The sequence below is a fragment of the Hesperophylax consimilis genome, chromosome 14 (genome assembly GCF_061612785.1).
Source record: "Hesperophylax consimilis isolate HC1 chromosome 14, BYU_Hcon_1.0, whole genome shotgun sequence".
NCBI classification, from domain to species: Eukaryota; Metazoa; Arthropoda; class Insecta; order Trichoptera; family Limnephilidae; genus Hesperophylax; species Hesperophylax consimilis.
This window is the reverse complement of record NC_142849.1, coordinates 414030-432969: the sequence shown is the minus strand read 5'-3', so window position 1 is coordinate 432969 and position 18940 is coordinate 414030. Positions and strand designations below refer to the sequence as shown.

At 35.3% G+C, this 18940-nt stretch overlaps 1 protein-coding gene across 1 annotated transcript in view; it reads right to left on the bottom strand.

Moving 5' to 3' along the window:
- Positions 1-18940, bottom strand: part of LOC149417727 (neuropeptide SIFamide receptor-like) — a 132498-nt gene that overhangs the window by 49527 nt on the left and 64031 nt on the right. The window contains exon 2 of the mRNA XM_089639166.1: positions 13169-13268. Within this exon, the coding sequence (XP_089495292.1) occupies positions 13169-13268 (100 nt within the window). The remainder of the gene's footprint in view (positions 1-13168; positions 13269-18940) is intronic.

Here is an 18940-nt window from a genome sequence, read left to right as displayed (position 1 = left end):
CTATAACAAGCACGTAAATGAGAGACAGAAGAGGACGGAAAGAAACTTATTTATTATCTGGCTCTGGGTATTTTCAATAAAGTCGATATTCCATACTTGTTGGTATATCTTACACGAGAAAGACAGACAGTGTAAGTAATGGCTGTCATAAATATATGTTTTCTTTATAGAACCAGTTGCAGCGATCAGACACTAAACAAGTTGTCGAGAGATGTGGACCTCAAGAATAAATGCAAACAGCTTTTTTTTAAATCGACAACACATTAACCGAAGGAGTGTAAGTAGAATAAGCCCGATTATTTTCTACTTAACATTATATCATTATCATTATGTACGTCAGCGGTGATAATTTACCGATTTGCATTCTTGCAATCATGTCACGGGTTTTAACGTTTCCATTAAGTTTGATTGTACATAAATTTAAGTGACGTAAAATCGGCACAACTGACTGCCTAATTGGGCCTTCTGAATTTTGACCTGATTATTTTGTTAGTAGGTACATGTCGCTTCCTTTACACTAAGTTAAAGTTACTTGGCAGAAAAGAGCTAAACATTAACAAATCCCGAATTTAATTTCTACGAGGAAGACTATTTTTACCATAGCTGCTCGTATTTACAATTTGCATGACGCTAGTCTATAACTGTTTACTCCGAAACCTATAATTTACATGATGTTAGTCCATACTTTACTTCGTTTACTTCGAAACTAAATTATATATTCATTTTTTTGCTAGCAAATTTCTTTTTAAGTTAAAATTTCCCTCCGTATATTGGGTATACATATTTTTATATGAACATTTGAAGTTGACGTGTATTGTAAGAACCATAATTTTGGTTGCTATAATGTATTTTATACTCCTTATTCCTTGTTAATTAGGGCAAAGTGCACATCAAAAGAGAACCTGCAGACAAGTAGAAGTTTCGTAGGACCAAGTCTCTCGTTTTTCGTAAAACGTGTTTGTTTAAAATATGTTTTTTTAAATTAATAAAACACGAAACGTGCTTAGCGAAAGTAAAGTTATAATATAATACTTGAGTCGACCGCCCACCCTGATAATACCCTGACTATCAAGTAACGGTTTCAAGCTTTGAATTTGCATTGAACATGAAATGCCAATTCGCATGTTACTTATATCGACAGACAAATAGGTTTCCTGTCCTATGCGTGCGTATTTTCATAAGCGAATCATTTAATTCGACAGAATGTTTATTCGCGAGACGTTTATGACAACTCTTTACGAAACGCATTATCCAAGCGACACTGACAATTTCTTCGACAGATTGATTGGACACATTCTTCTCATTAAATTTGTGCAACATTTAAAGGCTCTAGGGTAGTTTTTAAACAACAACACCAACAGACAACATTATATGAAAGTATTGATTGATGAAGGTAATTCTGTTAATGGAGGACTGAACGCATTGGCGCTAACAAAAAAATATCCAAAGAAGCGAAGTTAGCAGTCCACAACGAAGTGCTGGTACCTACCTTGATGTATGGAAGTAAGGCATGGAACTGGCAAAGAAAGGATGAAAGTAGATTGAATGCTGTTGAAATGAGATCCCTGAGACGTATGTGTGGCAAAACCATGTTTGATCGTGTGAGGAATGTGGAGATCCGTAAAGAGTGCAAGGCTGATGTAATCGTAATGAGTAAGATTGAGAAAGGGACGCTTGGATGGTTTGGGCATGTAGAGCGAATGAGCGAAGATAGGCGTGTAAGGAAGATATACCTATGATGCAAATGCGAATGGTAGCAGAATTCGGGGACGTCCGAGGAAGACATGGCACGATCAAGTGAATCAGATACTCGAGTCGGGCCATGTCAAGAGTCAGAATAATAGAAGAGTATGTATGAGACGATGTATGAATGTGAATGAGGCAAGAAGTGTGTGCCAAGACCGAGTTGTTTGGCGGTCCATCCTCTCTGCCTACCCCTGCGGGGAAACGGCGTGATGGTTAGTTAGTTAGTTAGTTTGATTGAACAGTTTTTTAATGTAACTATTTCCAGTATATTTCTTAGAGTCTTGCAGATGTAGGCTAGCTTTTTTTCTTTTGTTTGTTAATATAGTAATGTGTTTGTTCCATTTTAGATTTCTATCAATTATTAAGCCAAGATATTTTTTATTGTCTACTCTTTCCAAAGGTTGACAATTACACTCTTATACACAGCAATGTATTTTTAAGGAAAGTTCCAAAAACGGCTGATTTACAGAGAAAACATTAAAAGTAATATATTTTATTTTGCTTAAGGTTAACAGGTTTTGATCAAGCCAAATCTTGACTACCCTTAATCCCTCCCCGCACTTGGCATAAGTTTCATCCCATGTATCACCAGAAAATACCAAAACAATGTCATTTGAAGAAAACAATAGCTTACAAAAGTCGTTAATATATAACAAAAATAAAATTGGACCTAGAACACTACCCTGAAGAATACCATATGCAATTGATTTATTTTAACTAATGTGATCATTAATCATTACTCTCTGTAATCTTTTTCCAAGATAAGTTCTGAACCAATGTAAAGCTTTACTAACAATACCCATTGAACTGAGTATTTTTAGGAGTAAACCATGGGATACGTTGCCTTAGACAGGTCTAAAAAGATAGCGATTGTTTTTTCCAGCAACTAGAGTTTTTACAACCGAGGCAACCATTCTGAATGCTGCCTCACCGGTTTCCATACTCACTCACAATCCAAACTGGTTATCTGAGAGAATCTTTTTTATATAAGACATAAACCTAATTTTAGCTAATTCCTCTATCATTTTTGATAAGGTGTTTAGCATGGAAATATGTCGATAGTTATTAAGATCTAGGTTATCTCTACCATTAAATAAAGGCATAACTTTGTCATTTTTATAGTGATTAGGAAATATGCCATTCTCAAAGATAACATTAACAATGTGTGCGTAACTAGTTTAAAAACATTTTGTTTGTAGACCATTGCATTTACACTGTAATTTCCACTCGAAAACCTGATTTAAGATCGTTAATCACCTTTAGGACTAAATTACAATTCGTTGGGTTTAATTCAAAACTGTCATTTTTCATATAACATGTTGGATTGCAACTTTTTATTAAAAATTCTTGACTGGTGTTATTTGAACTGCATAAAATATAAGCAAAATTTTGACCCATATCACTGAAAAAGTTATTCACATGGTTAGTAATGAGTTTTGGATTATCATTTATAGAATACACTGGTCAAGACATTTTTTGTCCTTTTGACAAAAGTAACAAATCTGACAGGAAATTTCACGCTGATTTCAGATATGTGATTAGTTTTTTTCTATCACGTCAGGTTTTTATGGGTTTTAAGTTTTAGTAAAATGTGTATTAATTCATATTTATTCGTGAGTTATCATTGATTTTTTTTTATAATATGGCAACACTAGTCTCGAATATCAGTGTATATCAAAATATGGGCGAATTCACCAGGACATTGCGGCTATGGAAAAGCGATACCAAAGAAAGTGGAGTCCATCTATGCTATCAGACTATTGCTGGACCCTGCAGAGAGACTCTCAAGATACTCACAAGCGCAAATCAGGAGCAAAAATAAATAAATTGAATAAGTTTTGAATTTTTGTTAAGTACCCGTCATACCATGGAAGAATTACGTAAAAAACTTTTTTAAATAATAAAAAAAACCTGACCTATATTTTTTTTTTTTGATTTCGTGTTTATGTATACTAAATACGTATAAAAAAAGCTATGCTTAAGGGACTGCACTTAAAAAAATAAATGTCGACCAGTGTTATCGTTGGATTATCGTTATAGGTTGGATTATCATTTGTATCTATAAATAATATATGATATTTTGACATTATTCTTTTGTTAATTTATGGGTGCTTGTTTTATTATTTTCTATTCTTCCTTTATGTTGCATTTAACCTCTTCAAACTAATCATTATACTATGACTGTTTCGTCATTTTTATAATTTTTGTAAACCAATTTCTGTAACACGCAAGCAGTTCAAAATTATTTGGTTCTTTGCGAAAATTATTGTGCAATTGTTCACGTTTCTCATAAGGCAGTCAATAATTCCAGAAGTTATCCACGATTTAAAATATTAATTTTCACAATATATTTTTTGTATGAGTAATTTTCAATTTATAATTTTAAACATCTTATGAAATTATCAGTGGCTGTATTAACATCAATTTCAGATAAAACTGTATCCCATGTATCCTCCTTTAGTTTTGATTTTAGCAGGTCACTCAATATCCACAATTAGGTTTTAGCTTTGCGTCTATTTTTTATGATTTTATTACTGGAGATTATGGATATTTCAATATCAAAATGGTTTGATATATTAAAATTTGTCAGTTATTCGGCAATAACGTTAGCGGCATAACATTAAACAGCTTTCGGAATTAAATTATTTTACAAGCAATAATTATTCGCCTGAAACACTCATCCACATTGAAAAATCTCCTGATAAAAGATACATGACGCCAACGGGACTCGAACCCGTGTACCTTAGATTTCCGGCCGACAGCTCTGACCACTGAGCTATGACGGCTTATCTCTTACCCGCGAAAGTATTCAATATATACTAGTGTTTCATTCAACAATTACTGCTTGTTACATTTTTTCACCAATCAATCATAACGAAATTTTCATTTCAATCAAGTGTAATGTTTAAGAGAGAGTGTGCTAAATAGGCGAGAACTAAAAGGTACCAACTCATCGGCGACAGAGTATGCCTAACTATAATTTAAGCGTATTAATAATAAAGTAGTTAATTTTAAAGTATTGTTGAAGTTTTCATAACAAATTAACAAATTGAACAGTTGAGAACGAAATTATTTGTGTGTGTGAGTAATGTCAAGCCATCACTTCTCCGGCCATAAGCAGAGAAACATAAGCTTCTCTGGAACAGTCCCATAAATTCGTCTCCCTCTCCCCGTCTGCACTCTGCACTCCCTCGGTCTCGCCGGGGAGAGGAAATTTGCATGCAACCCTTGGGGGAGGAATTCCGGTTAGGTTCATAAACATTATATATTATGTTTCCATGATACAAACTATAAATTCCTCTTCCTCTTTAATCAAACACTTTGTACAGTATGCTGAGGTACAGATATCGACCTACAAGAGTCAAATATTTATTATAATATTTTGGAGCATGTATTTCGCTTTTGCGCCTTATGTCCGCTAACCAACAGCGCGATGTGTTGCAAGATAGCGTATGTCAAGTGATTAGGCGCAGTGAAACATAATATTTATGTTATATTGCGGTGCGTATATTTATGTTATATTGGTTCAATTCCAATATATGTATATATAATTGAATAATTTTCGCTAAAAACTTGCATGAAAAATAGAGTAAGAATAATTCATATTTTAGTCTTAAAAACAGACGGGTCTGTTACTGGCTAATTGTAATAATGAATCTTAGCGCCTTATTAGCGGATTATTTTTTTCCGAGAACGAACATTCCACATCTGCAGACATACTTTATCAAAAGAATTAATTACATTGGTACAAGTGTCAGACCTCTGGTACTGCTAGATTCTAAGTAGGTGGCGATTTCTATTGATTGATAATTTGGTTGTAACTTCTTTACCCCTTTCCGTTAAAAGTTCTTCATTTTGTAGTAATTTATGTAAAATATTATTTTTTATAGAAAAACTTGAAATGTGCACTCCTGACAAAACATGCACTGACACACTATCCGTACCCTAGATTAGTTTGAGAGCCACCAAAATATGGACTGACGCATTATCCGTACCCTAGATTAGTTTGAGAGCCACCAAAATATGGACTGACGCATTATCCGTACCCTAGATTAGTTTGAGAGCCACCAAAATATGGACTGACGCACTATCCGTACCCTAGATTAGTTTAAGAGCCACCAAAATATGGACTGACGCACTATTCGTACCCTAGATTAATTTGAGAATGATCAAAATATGCACTGACGCACTATTTGTACCCTAGATTAGTTTAAGAGCCACCAAAATATGGACTGACGCACTATCCGTACCCTATATTAGTTTGAGAGCCACTAAAATATGGACTGACGCATTATCCGTACCCTAGATTAGTTTAAGAGCCACCAAAATATGGACTGACGCACTATCCGTACTCTAGATTAGTTTGAGAGCCACCAAAATATGGACTGACGCATTATCCGTACCCTAGATTAGTTTGAGAGCCACCAAAATATGGACTGACGCATTATCCGTACCCTAGATTAGTTTGAGAGCCACCAAAATATGGACTGACGCACTATCCGTACCCTAGATTAGTTTAAGAGCCACCAAAATATGGACTGACGCACTATCCGTACCCTAGATTAGTTTAAGAGCCACCAAAATATGGACTGACGCACTATCCGTACCCTAGATTAGTTTAAGAGCCACCAAAATATGGAATGACGCACTATCCGTACCCTAGATTAGTTTAAGAGCCACCAAAATATGGACTGACGCACTATCCGTACTCTAGATTAGTTTGAGAGCGACCAAAATATGCACTGATGCGCTACCGTGCCCTAGATTAGTTTGATAGTAACCAAAAAGTGCATTTATTTTGTTGCTCAGCTGCTGAGAATTATCTGTGTCTATTGGAGCGGAAGGCGGAAGAAAGGTAAAAAACTACATTATATTTTAGTATTTACCGTAAAAAACAATGATCTTTGCCCAAATCACCGAATATTCCTCTCCATTTTGCTCTGCACGAAGCAAGAAATAGAAATGCATTTCGTGTTCGGGTTCAAGGTGAGGGAAACAGCATTTACTTTTATTGCTTTGAGTCCTCTCACTTCTCTCGTCTTTTCATATCTACTATGTATACCTACGTACATTAGAATTCTTTCTACATATCTAACATGCGAAAGAATGACACATCAAAACTCATGTTCTAAATGTTATCAATTCCATGTGGAATATAATCAAACATACTAACTTCGGTTGTCTGTGCTGTGTCTGATTGAAATCTGATTAATTTAACTTCGATTTGCTATCAATTCAAGGGTCATTTTCACAATTGGAACTGATTGCTTGACGAATTCAAACAAGTATTAAAGTATCCACATACAATATAATATTCTAGCGGAAAATTATTTTGAATGTCATTTTAAAAATTCTAAATGATTTGTCGAGAATTCAGATCATCCTACGATTTTCATCAGTAATTATAATATAATATTATTCACTGTGTAGACTACTGTTGACCTATTGTTCCGACATATTTCATAAACATGTTCCGGAAAACATTCTCCTTACTTTCACAAACAGTATGAAATGAACATATGATATGATATGCCAAATATTTATTGATTTAGAGATCATTTTTCTGAGGATGGTTGGATCTTCGTGCTAGAAACCGCTTCACTGAGAATAATATCAGCCCTTCCCCCGAGGGTCCTATCCGCTATCTACCATCTGTATTGCTTCTACTCTCTCCTATCTACTGCATTAACCTCCAGCGCAGCCGTGCTCAACCTGCGACCCGCCAAACTTTAATGTGCGCGCCAAACTTATGTGTAAACATCTGACAAATAAAATTATATAAACCTCTCAACATTTAAAATAAAAACACTAATTTTGAAATAAACGTTATAATTGTTCTATGATTACAGTTATTTTTTTTACATTTTTAAGTAAAACGCGACCATACATCCGAGACCGCCATATTGGATAGATGAGTAGGTACTATATGCAAGTTTCAGCACTCAAATAAATTTAGATAACTGGGGTTTATATGAATAAAAAATATGCAAAGAATTATTTCCTCCAATGAAAAATGTTAAATATAAGTAGGTATTATTATTTAGACCTGTAACGTAAAATGTACCCCTCCCCCCAGCGAATTCCAGGAAGAGAGTCATTAGTGAAGAAAAAAAAGTAATTGGTATTGTTGACTATGTTGCGGACCGTGTAACAATGCTAACTTTGGAATGCGGGCCGAGAAGAAAAAAGGTTGATTATGACTGCTCTAGCGGCTCTGAGCAGGTCGGTGACCTCGGTCTATTAACCTGCGAGATAACAATCAAATATCATTTCACAAAGAGGAAAGCCTGCAGGAATCCTTACAGCTGTTAGGAAGATTGCCCCATTTTTATGCATTTTACCGGTCAGCAACGTAAGCAGATATACACGATAAAATAACGATAGCAGTCAAGTACAATAAGCGTGTTTACACGTCAACGCGTGTGTTTCCACAAAAATCGTCATAACTCCGTTATTCTTCTAGTGACATCCCTAAAACAAAAAGTAGAATATTTGTATTGAATGAAGCTTCACATCTCTATTCAAAATTATCCATAGAAACCCGTAAAAAGGCCTACTCAGTGGAAGCAAATTTTACCCGCCAAATCGTAAAACGACGCCAAGAAAGCCGTTTGACGTGCCGACCCGCCTCCCACATATCCCAGTTTTAACGTGAAATTTTATCGAAAATGGCCCGGTAAGTATTTGTTTATTATAGTAATATATATTTGCTATGCTTTTGTGATATTGTTTCTTTGTTTGAAGTGTTTTTTCTTGTATAATTAGATGCATTTATATTGCGAGTCATGTCCACCGAATTCGCGCTTGAAATGCGCCAAGATTTTAGCAAGTTTAATTATTTTTTTTAAAATATATTTTGTATGAAATGGTCAAAAAGTGAAGTGACAGAATTGTTTATTGTACATTTGTACGATGAAATAAGTGTTTTTTTTTACATTATCCGTGATTTTAGTATCGTTTTTACATAAAACATTACAGGTGAGTCATTTTTACAATTTTTTCATGTTTCCATTCTAAATTTAAATATTTACAAATGTTAATATTTATTTATGATACAACAATTTGAAAGCCTATTTTGTAACCTTTCTAAAACAGTTTTTACTATTCGGCTCCGTTCAGTAATGTTTCATTTATAGAGCTTTGATTGTGAGGCGGTAATAACACAACGTTTTCGTGAAATTGACATTTCGGTAAAGACATCTTAGCTTCAAGTTCGCGAAAAGTCGGAGGGGTTAATATGTATAATTTAATTTAAGTGTTTCCTGTTTCCTATCTTCTACAAAACATTTGATATTATAATAATGAAATTACACTATCCAATTACTTTTCAAATTTATAAATATCCATAAAAAATCATCACCATTGCCAAAATCAAAATCAATCACCGTCTCCTGACTCCCGAAACTTTCTTATTAAGGAAGATTATTACTTTCCAAAGAATTTACTTTCTTAAGAAAGAACTTTCTCCCTACCTCTTGTGCGAATTAGCATACAAATTAATATTCACTGTATCTGTAAGATGCCGGACATATTTAACGACAGCCCCCAGAACAATTGGACTCTCTCGGTTCATTGCCTTGCACCGTAGGGAAGGGTTGATTCATTCGTCCGTCACTCCTGAACACACTGATCAACAGATTCCTAGCCACCCTAATATATGTTTCCTTTCCATAACTACATTCCCTTAAAAAGACCCTCTATATTTCATAGGCACTGAGAAAATTTTCCATCAGGCCTCTTGTTTAGAGCGAACCTAAAAAATATTAAAATTAATTGGAGAGGAGTATTTCAATGAAGTAAATGATACTGTTTAATTATAGCAAAGAGCTTATAGGTACCGAATTAAAAATATTTTCATTTAATTCTTAGCTCGGTTTAGTTTAAGGAACTGTTTTCCATCAACGTTGTCATTTTATTTAATTTATTCAAAATCAGAATAATTTATTGACCTCAATGTGATGTTTGATCATTGAAAAAGATAACATCAGCAACTCCTTGAAAATATGAATCAGATAAAGACACCAAACATCAAAAGATAACGGTTGCAACCGGGACTTGAACCCAGATTTACTTCAATTGATTCCGATATATTTTGACTTTCATCTTTTTGGTGTGATTGTAAAGTATTACCCGAATATATTTGCAACCTAAAATAAAATAAAATATAACGGTTAAATATATTGTCTGTTTACAATTTGACAAAAAAATACTATCTTAAACAAAGTACGTGCTAAGGAACAAAAGTGATCAAATCCTTTCTCCCCAGTCATCTCATAGTGTGAACTAAAATATATTTTGTGGTTATCTGCCGTCTGCCACCGAATTGAAGATCAAGGAGCAAAACTTATTGCAAGTGGGATTCTCTGGTGAGTATTTTCTGTTCATATGTATTTTGGTGGCTTAAGTTATTTTCTCTCTGCAGAGTGAATTCATTGATCAATCAATTTTTTTTCATAGGGAAATAAAATATTCCTCGATGGTCTGTGTTATTTACACGCCAGATCATCATCCAATTATATTATTTATTTGTTTTGTAATGACATCTAGTAAATTATTATGTAAATTATTTTTACTATTCCTAACTGATAAAATAATAAATGATGGCCTTTATATAAAAAAATTGAATCTTATGCTTTTTACATTACATAATTATTTGTTTTATGTAACTTTTTTGCAAAAAATAATAATAAATATTGAAAATAACCGATATTTTATTTATCTTGCCAATATATTCAGATATAATTATGATCAGATATTATGAAAATAAATACTGTATTGTTTTGACATCTGTCAATTAAGAACACGTCGGTTACGAGTCATAAGGTACTGCTTACCGTCTAGCAGTGTAGTTGATAGTATCGATAATTTATCAAACAAGTTTGATAGAAATCTGATAATCTCATCTAAATCTCATAAAATCATGAGCTCCTTCTGCAATTCTTCTATCGAAATTTACCTAAAAAATTCATACTCAACTTAATAAACTTTATTTGAAAGACACTCATTATTAAGCGTTTCATGTTCAAACCTTACTCATGGGTACCATCTAGTGGATTTCATCGCTGCTCTGACTTCGCACTGAGTTGACCACTCTAAGCCCGCATGTCGCCGCGTGTTCCCCGTTCCAATTTACTTCATTCCTCTCCGCAAAAACTTTTGCAAAATTTAATGCAAATTTAATATTTGCAAAAACCGAAATATTATTTCGGTTTTTGCAAATACCCCCTTAAAGAAAAATGTTCAACGTTGCAACGCACACATCCGCCGAGAAAAATGAAAATGTCCAAAACTCTACCCAACTGCTTGTCTTTCTGTATATGTATTCGTAATAAATTAAACAATGTATGTACAACAATGTTTTAGCTATACCATTAAATAAACCGCCAAATATTGTAATACAGCATGACAAGCACACAGTCACCAGCAAGCACAAAGCAAAACACTTACTTTGTAATTTGATTTAAAGATTTAATAATCCGGTGACTTCATTTTAATAGCTAACACTTTAAAAACGCTCCTTTCGCGTGCCTCCCTGTATGTAATTGAATAAAATACAGGGTGTAACAACGGATGAGTTATTATGCATTCACGAAATCGGGAAAGTGAAGGTAACTTTGTGTAAAACGTGCATTTGTGAGTGTTTAACGTGGTTTTGAAACACCAGCGATTCCATATCTAACACTCGACAAACGTTCCACTAACAATGGTTGTCTAGTCAAGTGTCTGTGCAGCGTTCGCCCATTACCTGGCTGGAAGTTCACGAACTGCTCTAGTAGCCACAACAAAACCAGCCCAGAGCAGTCGATCCATAGTGTCATGAAATGTACAGCTTTTCGTCAATTTACATTGTATGTAATGGTTTCGATGCGTTTTCTTTGGTTCGATCCACAGACATATGAATATATAGACTAGAAATTAAAGGTGAGGGGTAAAATCAACTGTTGATGAACGCAGGGGGTAAAGCTGACTGTGATTCGTCAGTAAATCAATCTGACAGTATATAGGCATCTCGCATTATAATATCACCATTTAGTTCTTAAAAGTAAAATCTGCTTTTGAATGAATAGACATTTTTACATGGGAGCGCAAATTACTCGCCACGTTATGAACAAATTTGCGAAGTCCAAATTCGGCAAAAAAAAAATTCTTCTATTTTCAGAGTCGAATATTTTGTTTATGTATTTAGTTAAGACACTTTTATAAGTGTTCATAATTTACTTCTCAGTAACAAAGATGCGCACACTTGAGAATCGCTACATTCGACCAATGTTGGCTCGATGTGATAGTATATGTTTCTACAACTGATTCATATTATACGACGTGAATAAGCTTAAAATGATGCTTACATATGGAATGTAATACGACAATTGGGTTTATTCTCTTTTTCACATCTATTTTTACAAGTTTTCATATCACAAGCCACTATTTTGCCGTGTTATTTCATAAAATGCCTCGACCATAGCTCGACGCTAGTTCGAACAAGAATGATGACGTCACATTCTCAAAATTCACGGGAAGCCATACGCGAGCCCAGCCGGCTCCAATGGAACCGGTATGGGGAGTGGGGAATAATACGCTTTTAATCACTTAGGGCAGGTCTACTAATATTCATATGTCTATGGTTCGATCAAATAAACCGAGACGGGACGGAGCGCCGATCAGGCTACTTCAGGGACGGTGTGATGACGCTAGACCGTCTGTATTATCACTGAAATAAAAATAATCCACATTGTGTCATTTTATGAGACATTTGATGAATTGATGAATTGCGCTTTTTTTCTCAAGAAACATCCTGTACCTTAATTACATGTCTAGCTTCCAAATTACATTAATTGGTGATGTTTTAAGTTTTTACTTAATAATCGCACGCGTAATAGAGATTTAGACGATTAGTTTACTTCAGGAACAACTTTGTATTTAACTTGTTTTAAAGGTTAGACCCATTAATCTTATATATCCTTGAAGAAGAAGATAATACTAATAAATCTCAACGAAACATGAAACAAAGACAGATAAATAAAAAGATAACGGTCACAACTAGGAATTTAACCCATAATCTCTTGTCTTACCGGGACAGGCGTCATAAACCACTCGACCATTGGGACCTATTTATTAAGGGTCATATTGGTCGATATCATACGTCAAATTCAGAATTAACAGTATTATCTTCAAACAAATTTTTACCATATTTATATATTATTATTAGCCTAATATTATAAACACTTTACAACACCCACGTATTACATGTAGGTATGTAATATATAGGTTATACCTTACTACCGTTCTGACATTGGCGTGTAGAACGGTTGTTAACAGTAACTAGAGGTCACAGATAAAAAGCGAAGGGTTGAAAAACTACGGGATCTAGGAAAGTATTGTAGTGTTGAATTGCTCTGTGAAGAAGGATTGGTGGGGAGCTCACCTGTCTAGGGAGACTGCAATGAGACTGTAGACGGAGGCTGCCACGGACACCCCCTGCACGTATGGGACGGTCTTGCACATCCACCATCCGAGTACCCAGGCTGGAACAGAAGGCAAACAACACATCAGTATTGTAGGAATCTCTGAATATTTAAACAACTATGTCTACCTAAATGTTGTATGGATGGAGTAGGGAAACAATAAAGGAAGTAGGCAAGTTGGGGTAGGAAAAAATGGAATTATGAAAATAAAGTATCTAACTTATCATCACCATACGATAGACCGCTGCACAACTCTGTCTCGACACACTTTATTCACATTTCGTCAATCGTCACATACATGTACTCTTCTATCTTTCTGACACTTGACGTGACCCGACTTATTAATACAAACTATGTGATTAACTTGATCGTGCCATTTAGTCCTCGGGAATCCAAGAGTACGTACGGTACTTATTTTTCCACCAAATAATATTCTTTCAGTTTTCAGTACCGATCGCCCGATAGAAGAGCACTATTAACAATTGAATAGTTTGTTGAAATGGCTTTACCTACGTTGAGTGAGTTGAATCTACCAGCGTCACAACAGTACCTGTTACACCAGCAGATGAAATTCTTGTATGCTATAAAATAAATATTTTAAAACATTCGTTTCCAATGCCTGTTGTTGGTGAGTTGTGTATCATAATATTATATTCCGTGTAATGGGTAAAATCGATACTATCAGAATCTGCTGTTTTCGTGTGTCGCTGAATACATAGACTCTGGTTATTTTTAATTCGATCCCAACCACCTTTACCGTTTCTGTGTTAGCGGAATGAGCGAATGAGGCGTGATAAAGTATTTCAATTTGGCATTTCCACAGCACAATAATTACATCCCACTGGCCGCTCCATCAGCGCGGCACGAGGTGAGGGAGGTCAACCAAAACCACCGGTCCAACACGGCTAGCTCCTTCATGTCCAATTCTGTATGGCACATAAAACTTCAATTACACACGCGGGAAATAATGAACCAAATATTCTGGGTGAGTAGAAACGTGCAACAATAGGTACTAGCCACGTGCTTTGTAAAGATTTTAAATACACCATCGAATTAACCACCATACAATTATGTAGATGGGGTGGAAAGGCACATCTTGGTGGTAACGTAATACAATTAATAATATACAACAATACTATAAAAAATAATAATATGAAAACAATAATAATATAAAAACAAAAAATAATATACACAAAAGGTAATGGATTTGGCTGCCTCGGTGTTGGTAGGCAAATCCGGACACATCATGTTGGACAACAGCAGACTCTAAAATCTGCTTCTCCAGTTCTCAAGTCAAGTCTTGTCAAATCCAGTCTTCTGATTTCCGATTCTGTTCTGCCACTTTCTATCAGCCATTCTGTAATTATCTTTTGTAAGTGGGTCTGTTTTATGCCATGAAAAGTACGCCATTCATACATTCTCTCAAACATATTATAATAGTCCGTTATGCCAATTCTCTACATTACCAGAAATCCTAGATTGTTTATGTTATATTGGACACATATCTTCTGAGGCGTCTGAATATTATTTTTTCAGACCAAAATTACCCTAAACTTCAAAATGGGTACAAACCCAGGTACATACTTAGGTATGTGTTATTTTCGATTGTTCATTATTGGATTCCCCACAATAATTTCGAATCTACTCATTCCTCATACAATTTTTTCAAACCCATAGGCGCAAGGGAATTTCAAAATAATTAATTCTCACAGTATTTTCCTGTGAAATAAATTTTGCCAGTAAATTTGAATGTTTCTAGATTTTTAGTAGAATATTTCCCAAGATTTTGACCATTTCAGAATTTCCCCAGATGTCTGAGAAAACAGATGGGCTTTGAAAACTATTCCATACGAAACTACAAAAAGTGACATTCCCAAAAAATGTCCCCTAAAATTGGCCTAAACGAGATCCACTCTCGTGGAAGCCCATTTACATTGCATGCACGCCCAATATTTTTTCATTGAAATGGACCCCTTAATTAATTAGGTAATTCTGTTTTTAACCATGGTTCGCACAGAACAATTAGTTTGTTGTTAAAATAAATAAGAGTATTGTGTAACTTAACAAGACAGACGAACTCTAATTATTTAGCGCGGATAAACTTTGTATCTACTTGAAATTTAGTTAGTATCCTCACTCCTGGGTTCAATTCCTAATAGATGCGACTGAATCTTTTTCTGTTTCAGATTCTTTCGTTTGAGAGTTGTTAATATTACCTTCAATGATTAAACATTACATTGAATTTGAGCTTTCACTAAAGTAAGTTACTCCACTGTAATATATAGCTACGGTTTGTTTTACCTTTACCTTACGCTTCTGTTTTAAATATACCTTTTCTTTTTCAGCAAAGGTGTCACAACATCCGTCAATCATAAAAATGTCGCTAACATTGAATAACTAGCAGTGGCCATCGTGTTACACATAGCTATTCCTCTAGCCCGCTAGATCAAGTTCCGTCCCCAAACCCAAACCCGTATTTTTGCTGCGATGCATTAATAAAATCGTATATGTCTTCTCGTTGGCTCCTTTCACATACATGTCTTGATCGCACGGTTGTCAGTAAAAAAATATTTTGAAATTCTTGCATTGACAGGTATACTGATCTTATTAATTATTTATTAAATTACTATATACTAGCGCAGACCCGTGAAAAATAACGGGAAATAGATTTTGTGATTAGCAGCGCGCGGGGACCCGGGGGGGTTTTCAATAGTTAATTTGATTATCTGTTGAGTTTATCGCCTTGATTATTCAATTCCGTTTGCCAAAAACATATAAAGTGATGCCCTACACTTGAACTTTCGAGAAACTGAATTTGCTTTAAATTTGCCAACTCTCGAAAAACCCTGTACACTCCCCATTTATTGGGGACTCTTCGGATTCTTAACAACAACGTAACAAGAAAAAATTATACATGAGGAGATGTGCGTGGAGATGCTTGTGGAGATGAGCGGGGAGATTAACAAGTGAACGCGGTGGTAGAAGTTCACCCTGAAAGTGCGTGGTTCAAGGGGCTGAAATGTTTATGTCTCCGCCATCCATTATCTCTCCCGCTCACCGCTTCGCGTACATTACATTCAGCTGAATTATTCATTCCATATTTCCTAAAAGCACATCGTTCATTTCAATTATATCCAAATACTAATTGCCGCCATTATTAACTCTAACAGATTATTAAATAAATTATTATACTAATGGTTAGAGCTTGTTTTCATAAACGTTTGTCAGCCTTCCCATTTCATCTCCGAATAAAGTACCGGAGGATATTATAATACCTTATAAAGTGACAATTTAGAGTTAAGGAACCCGTTGACGAAATTCAAATATAGTGGGTGGCCCATTGCTCAGGGTGTCGGGCGGAGCAAGGTCGCTGCGGCGGTCTCCCTCGCACCCGCGGTGAGCAGTGACCTGGCCTATAATACGGGGCTGAGAGGCCAAGGCAAATGCCCTGCGATATATCAACGAGAAGCGAGTGGATTTATTCCCGTCGTTAGTTTATTGATACCGTGCATTAGTTCATCTAGAGCCGGTGATGAGACCAATTATTGTGTTACGACCTTCCCGGTCCGGCCGTGCTAGGAGAGTGTCCTGTCGGGACAGCGGATGTCTCGCTACTGAGGAAGGGGTTGATTAAATTTATAACTGGACATTTCCAGGGTTGGAATCGAGCCAAAATTACATTGATTTCATTGGCATAAGTTTATTGTTTTTTTCAAGTTAATGACGATATCATAGTTAATAGTTGGTTACAGATAGTTTTATTAATTAGTTTATATAGTGCATGAATATCCCAAATAATTGCAGTTAGAAGTTCTATATTTCTTTTTTTTTTTATTATTTTAATGTGCATACAAGACAAGATTCCCAACTGCTCCCAACGAGGGAGTGAGTGAGAATATAGTATCCCTAATTGAAGAATTTTGTGAGCCGTCTGAAAGAATTGTAATGACAGGATCGGGATCTGGACGACTAATCCCCTAAAGACAGGATCGAGGATATGGATGACTAAAATTAGTCAACGCATCCAAAAAAAATGTTGTCATCAATTCCATCATAATTTGGGGCTTTGAAATTGAAATTTCCTTGTTAAAAATAGATTTATGTAGCTTATCGATGTAAGTTCAATGTTACACATTAAAAACAAGTGATTAAACTCGAGCGAAACCGAGAACTGCTAAAAATTTAAAGATATGTAGAATTGTTAATGAAAAATATATTTATAACCTTCCCCCTAATATCAGTGTAAGCAGAGTTTACTATTTTCGTTTAATTTAACGAGATTTCGCAAATGCTGTTATTTAGAAGAGGTCGGCTGGGATGCGGATTGCCATACATCTAATATGTTATGATAAGTTAGTGTTGGCTTGTCTTTAGCTAGTCTGTGCCGCGCGGGTCAATACGGGTCACAGGTGTTTTCAAGTGGCAGATGGCAGGAGGCAGGAGGCAGATGGCAGGAGGCAGATGGCAGATGGTATGAGGCAAGTGGGCCGTGGGGTAAGATTTAGGCAGTTTCCCCCTCTGGGTCAGGGCCACCCTGCTACTGCGACTGATACTTGGTAATACCTAATAAACTCCTTGCAGGTTGCATTATTATCATTTCGAATTAAGTAATGTTTTATTCGACACTTCTCTTCGGTGATTGGAAAACTCCAATCATTTTCTCGCAAAATAATAACAATGAAGATTCCCGTACCCAAAATATCTTTAATTACTTTACAGTATTTTTTTCTATTTAAATTTCCATAAAAAATTGTTTACTATCGTAACTATCATAAAATTACAACGTTTTTAGATTTATTTATTTAATTTTGTGGAGGAAAACTAATTCTGATGTAAACTGACGACCATACTACTACTATGTAAACTGGTGACTATACTACAACTATGTAAACTGATGACCATACTACAACTATGTAAACTGATGACTATAGTACTACTATGTAAACTGATGACAATAATTCTACTATGTATACTGATTCCGATGTCTATACTATTACTACTATGTAAAATGATCACATGACTTTACCAAAATTCGTTTTGAGAACAAAACGGAAATATCCTACTGTCTAAAATAAAGCTGAAAACAATAGTATTATACAGGGTGTATCGGCACTAACCCGACAAACTTTAACCAGCTATTCCTTAGCACATTTGGAGTAAAAAATGTTATGTACACTTTGCTGTCCGGTAACATTTTTTTTCTTTTAAAAACAAAAAATAAATAAAATTTCCACACTCCGCTACTGCCCACAGTATAGGGGTAAAATAATTGGCAACGCCGCGCTACTGTCATCTCTTTCACACATATTCTGTCTCAAGTCCCGTGTGGTTCCCGCCACCCCGTCTCGTATCAGTGGTCAGTGCTGTTTTGGGAGTTCGCATGTCATCAAGTTTCTAGTTTCGTTTTTGTTTTGTTATCTAAGTTTTTACTGTTGAAATATGCCCCTCAATTATCCACCTGCCGAGCAAGCAGATATTGTTTTTGTTTATGGATTTTGCAATGGAAATTCACGAGCAGCCGTAAGGGAGTATCGCATGAGGTTTCCTGGAAGACGCGTCCCACACCATGCTACCTTTGTCCAGGTTTGTACCCTATCAATTGTTTATTGAAACTATTTACATTCATTGATAATGCCAAAAAGCGCTTTTGAAATTTAAACTGGGAACATTAAAAACATAACAAGGGGCCACCAACTTTAAAAATGTAAATTGTACTTTAGGTGATTTGTGTT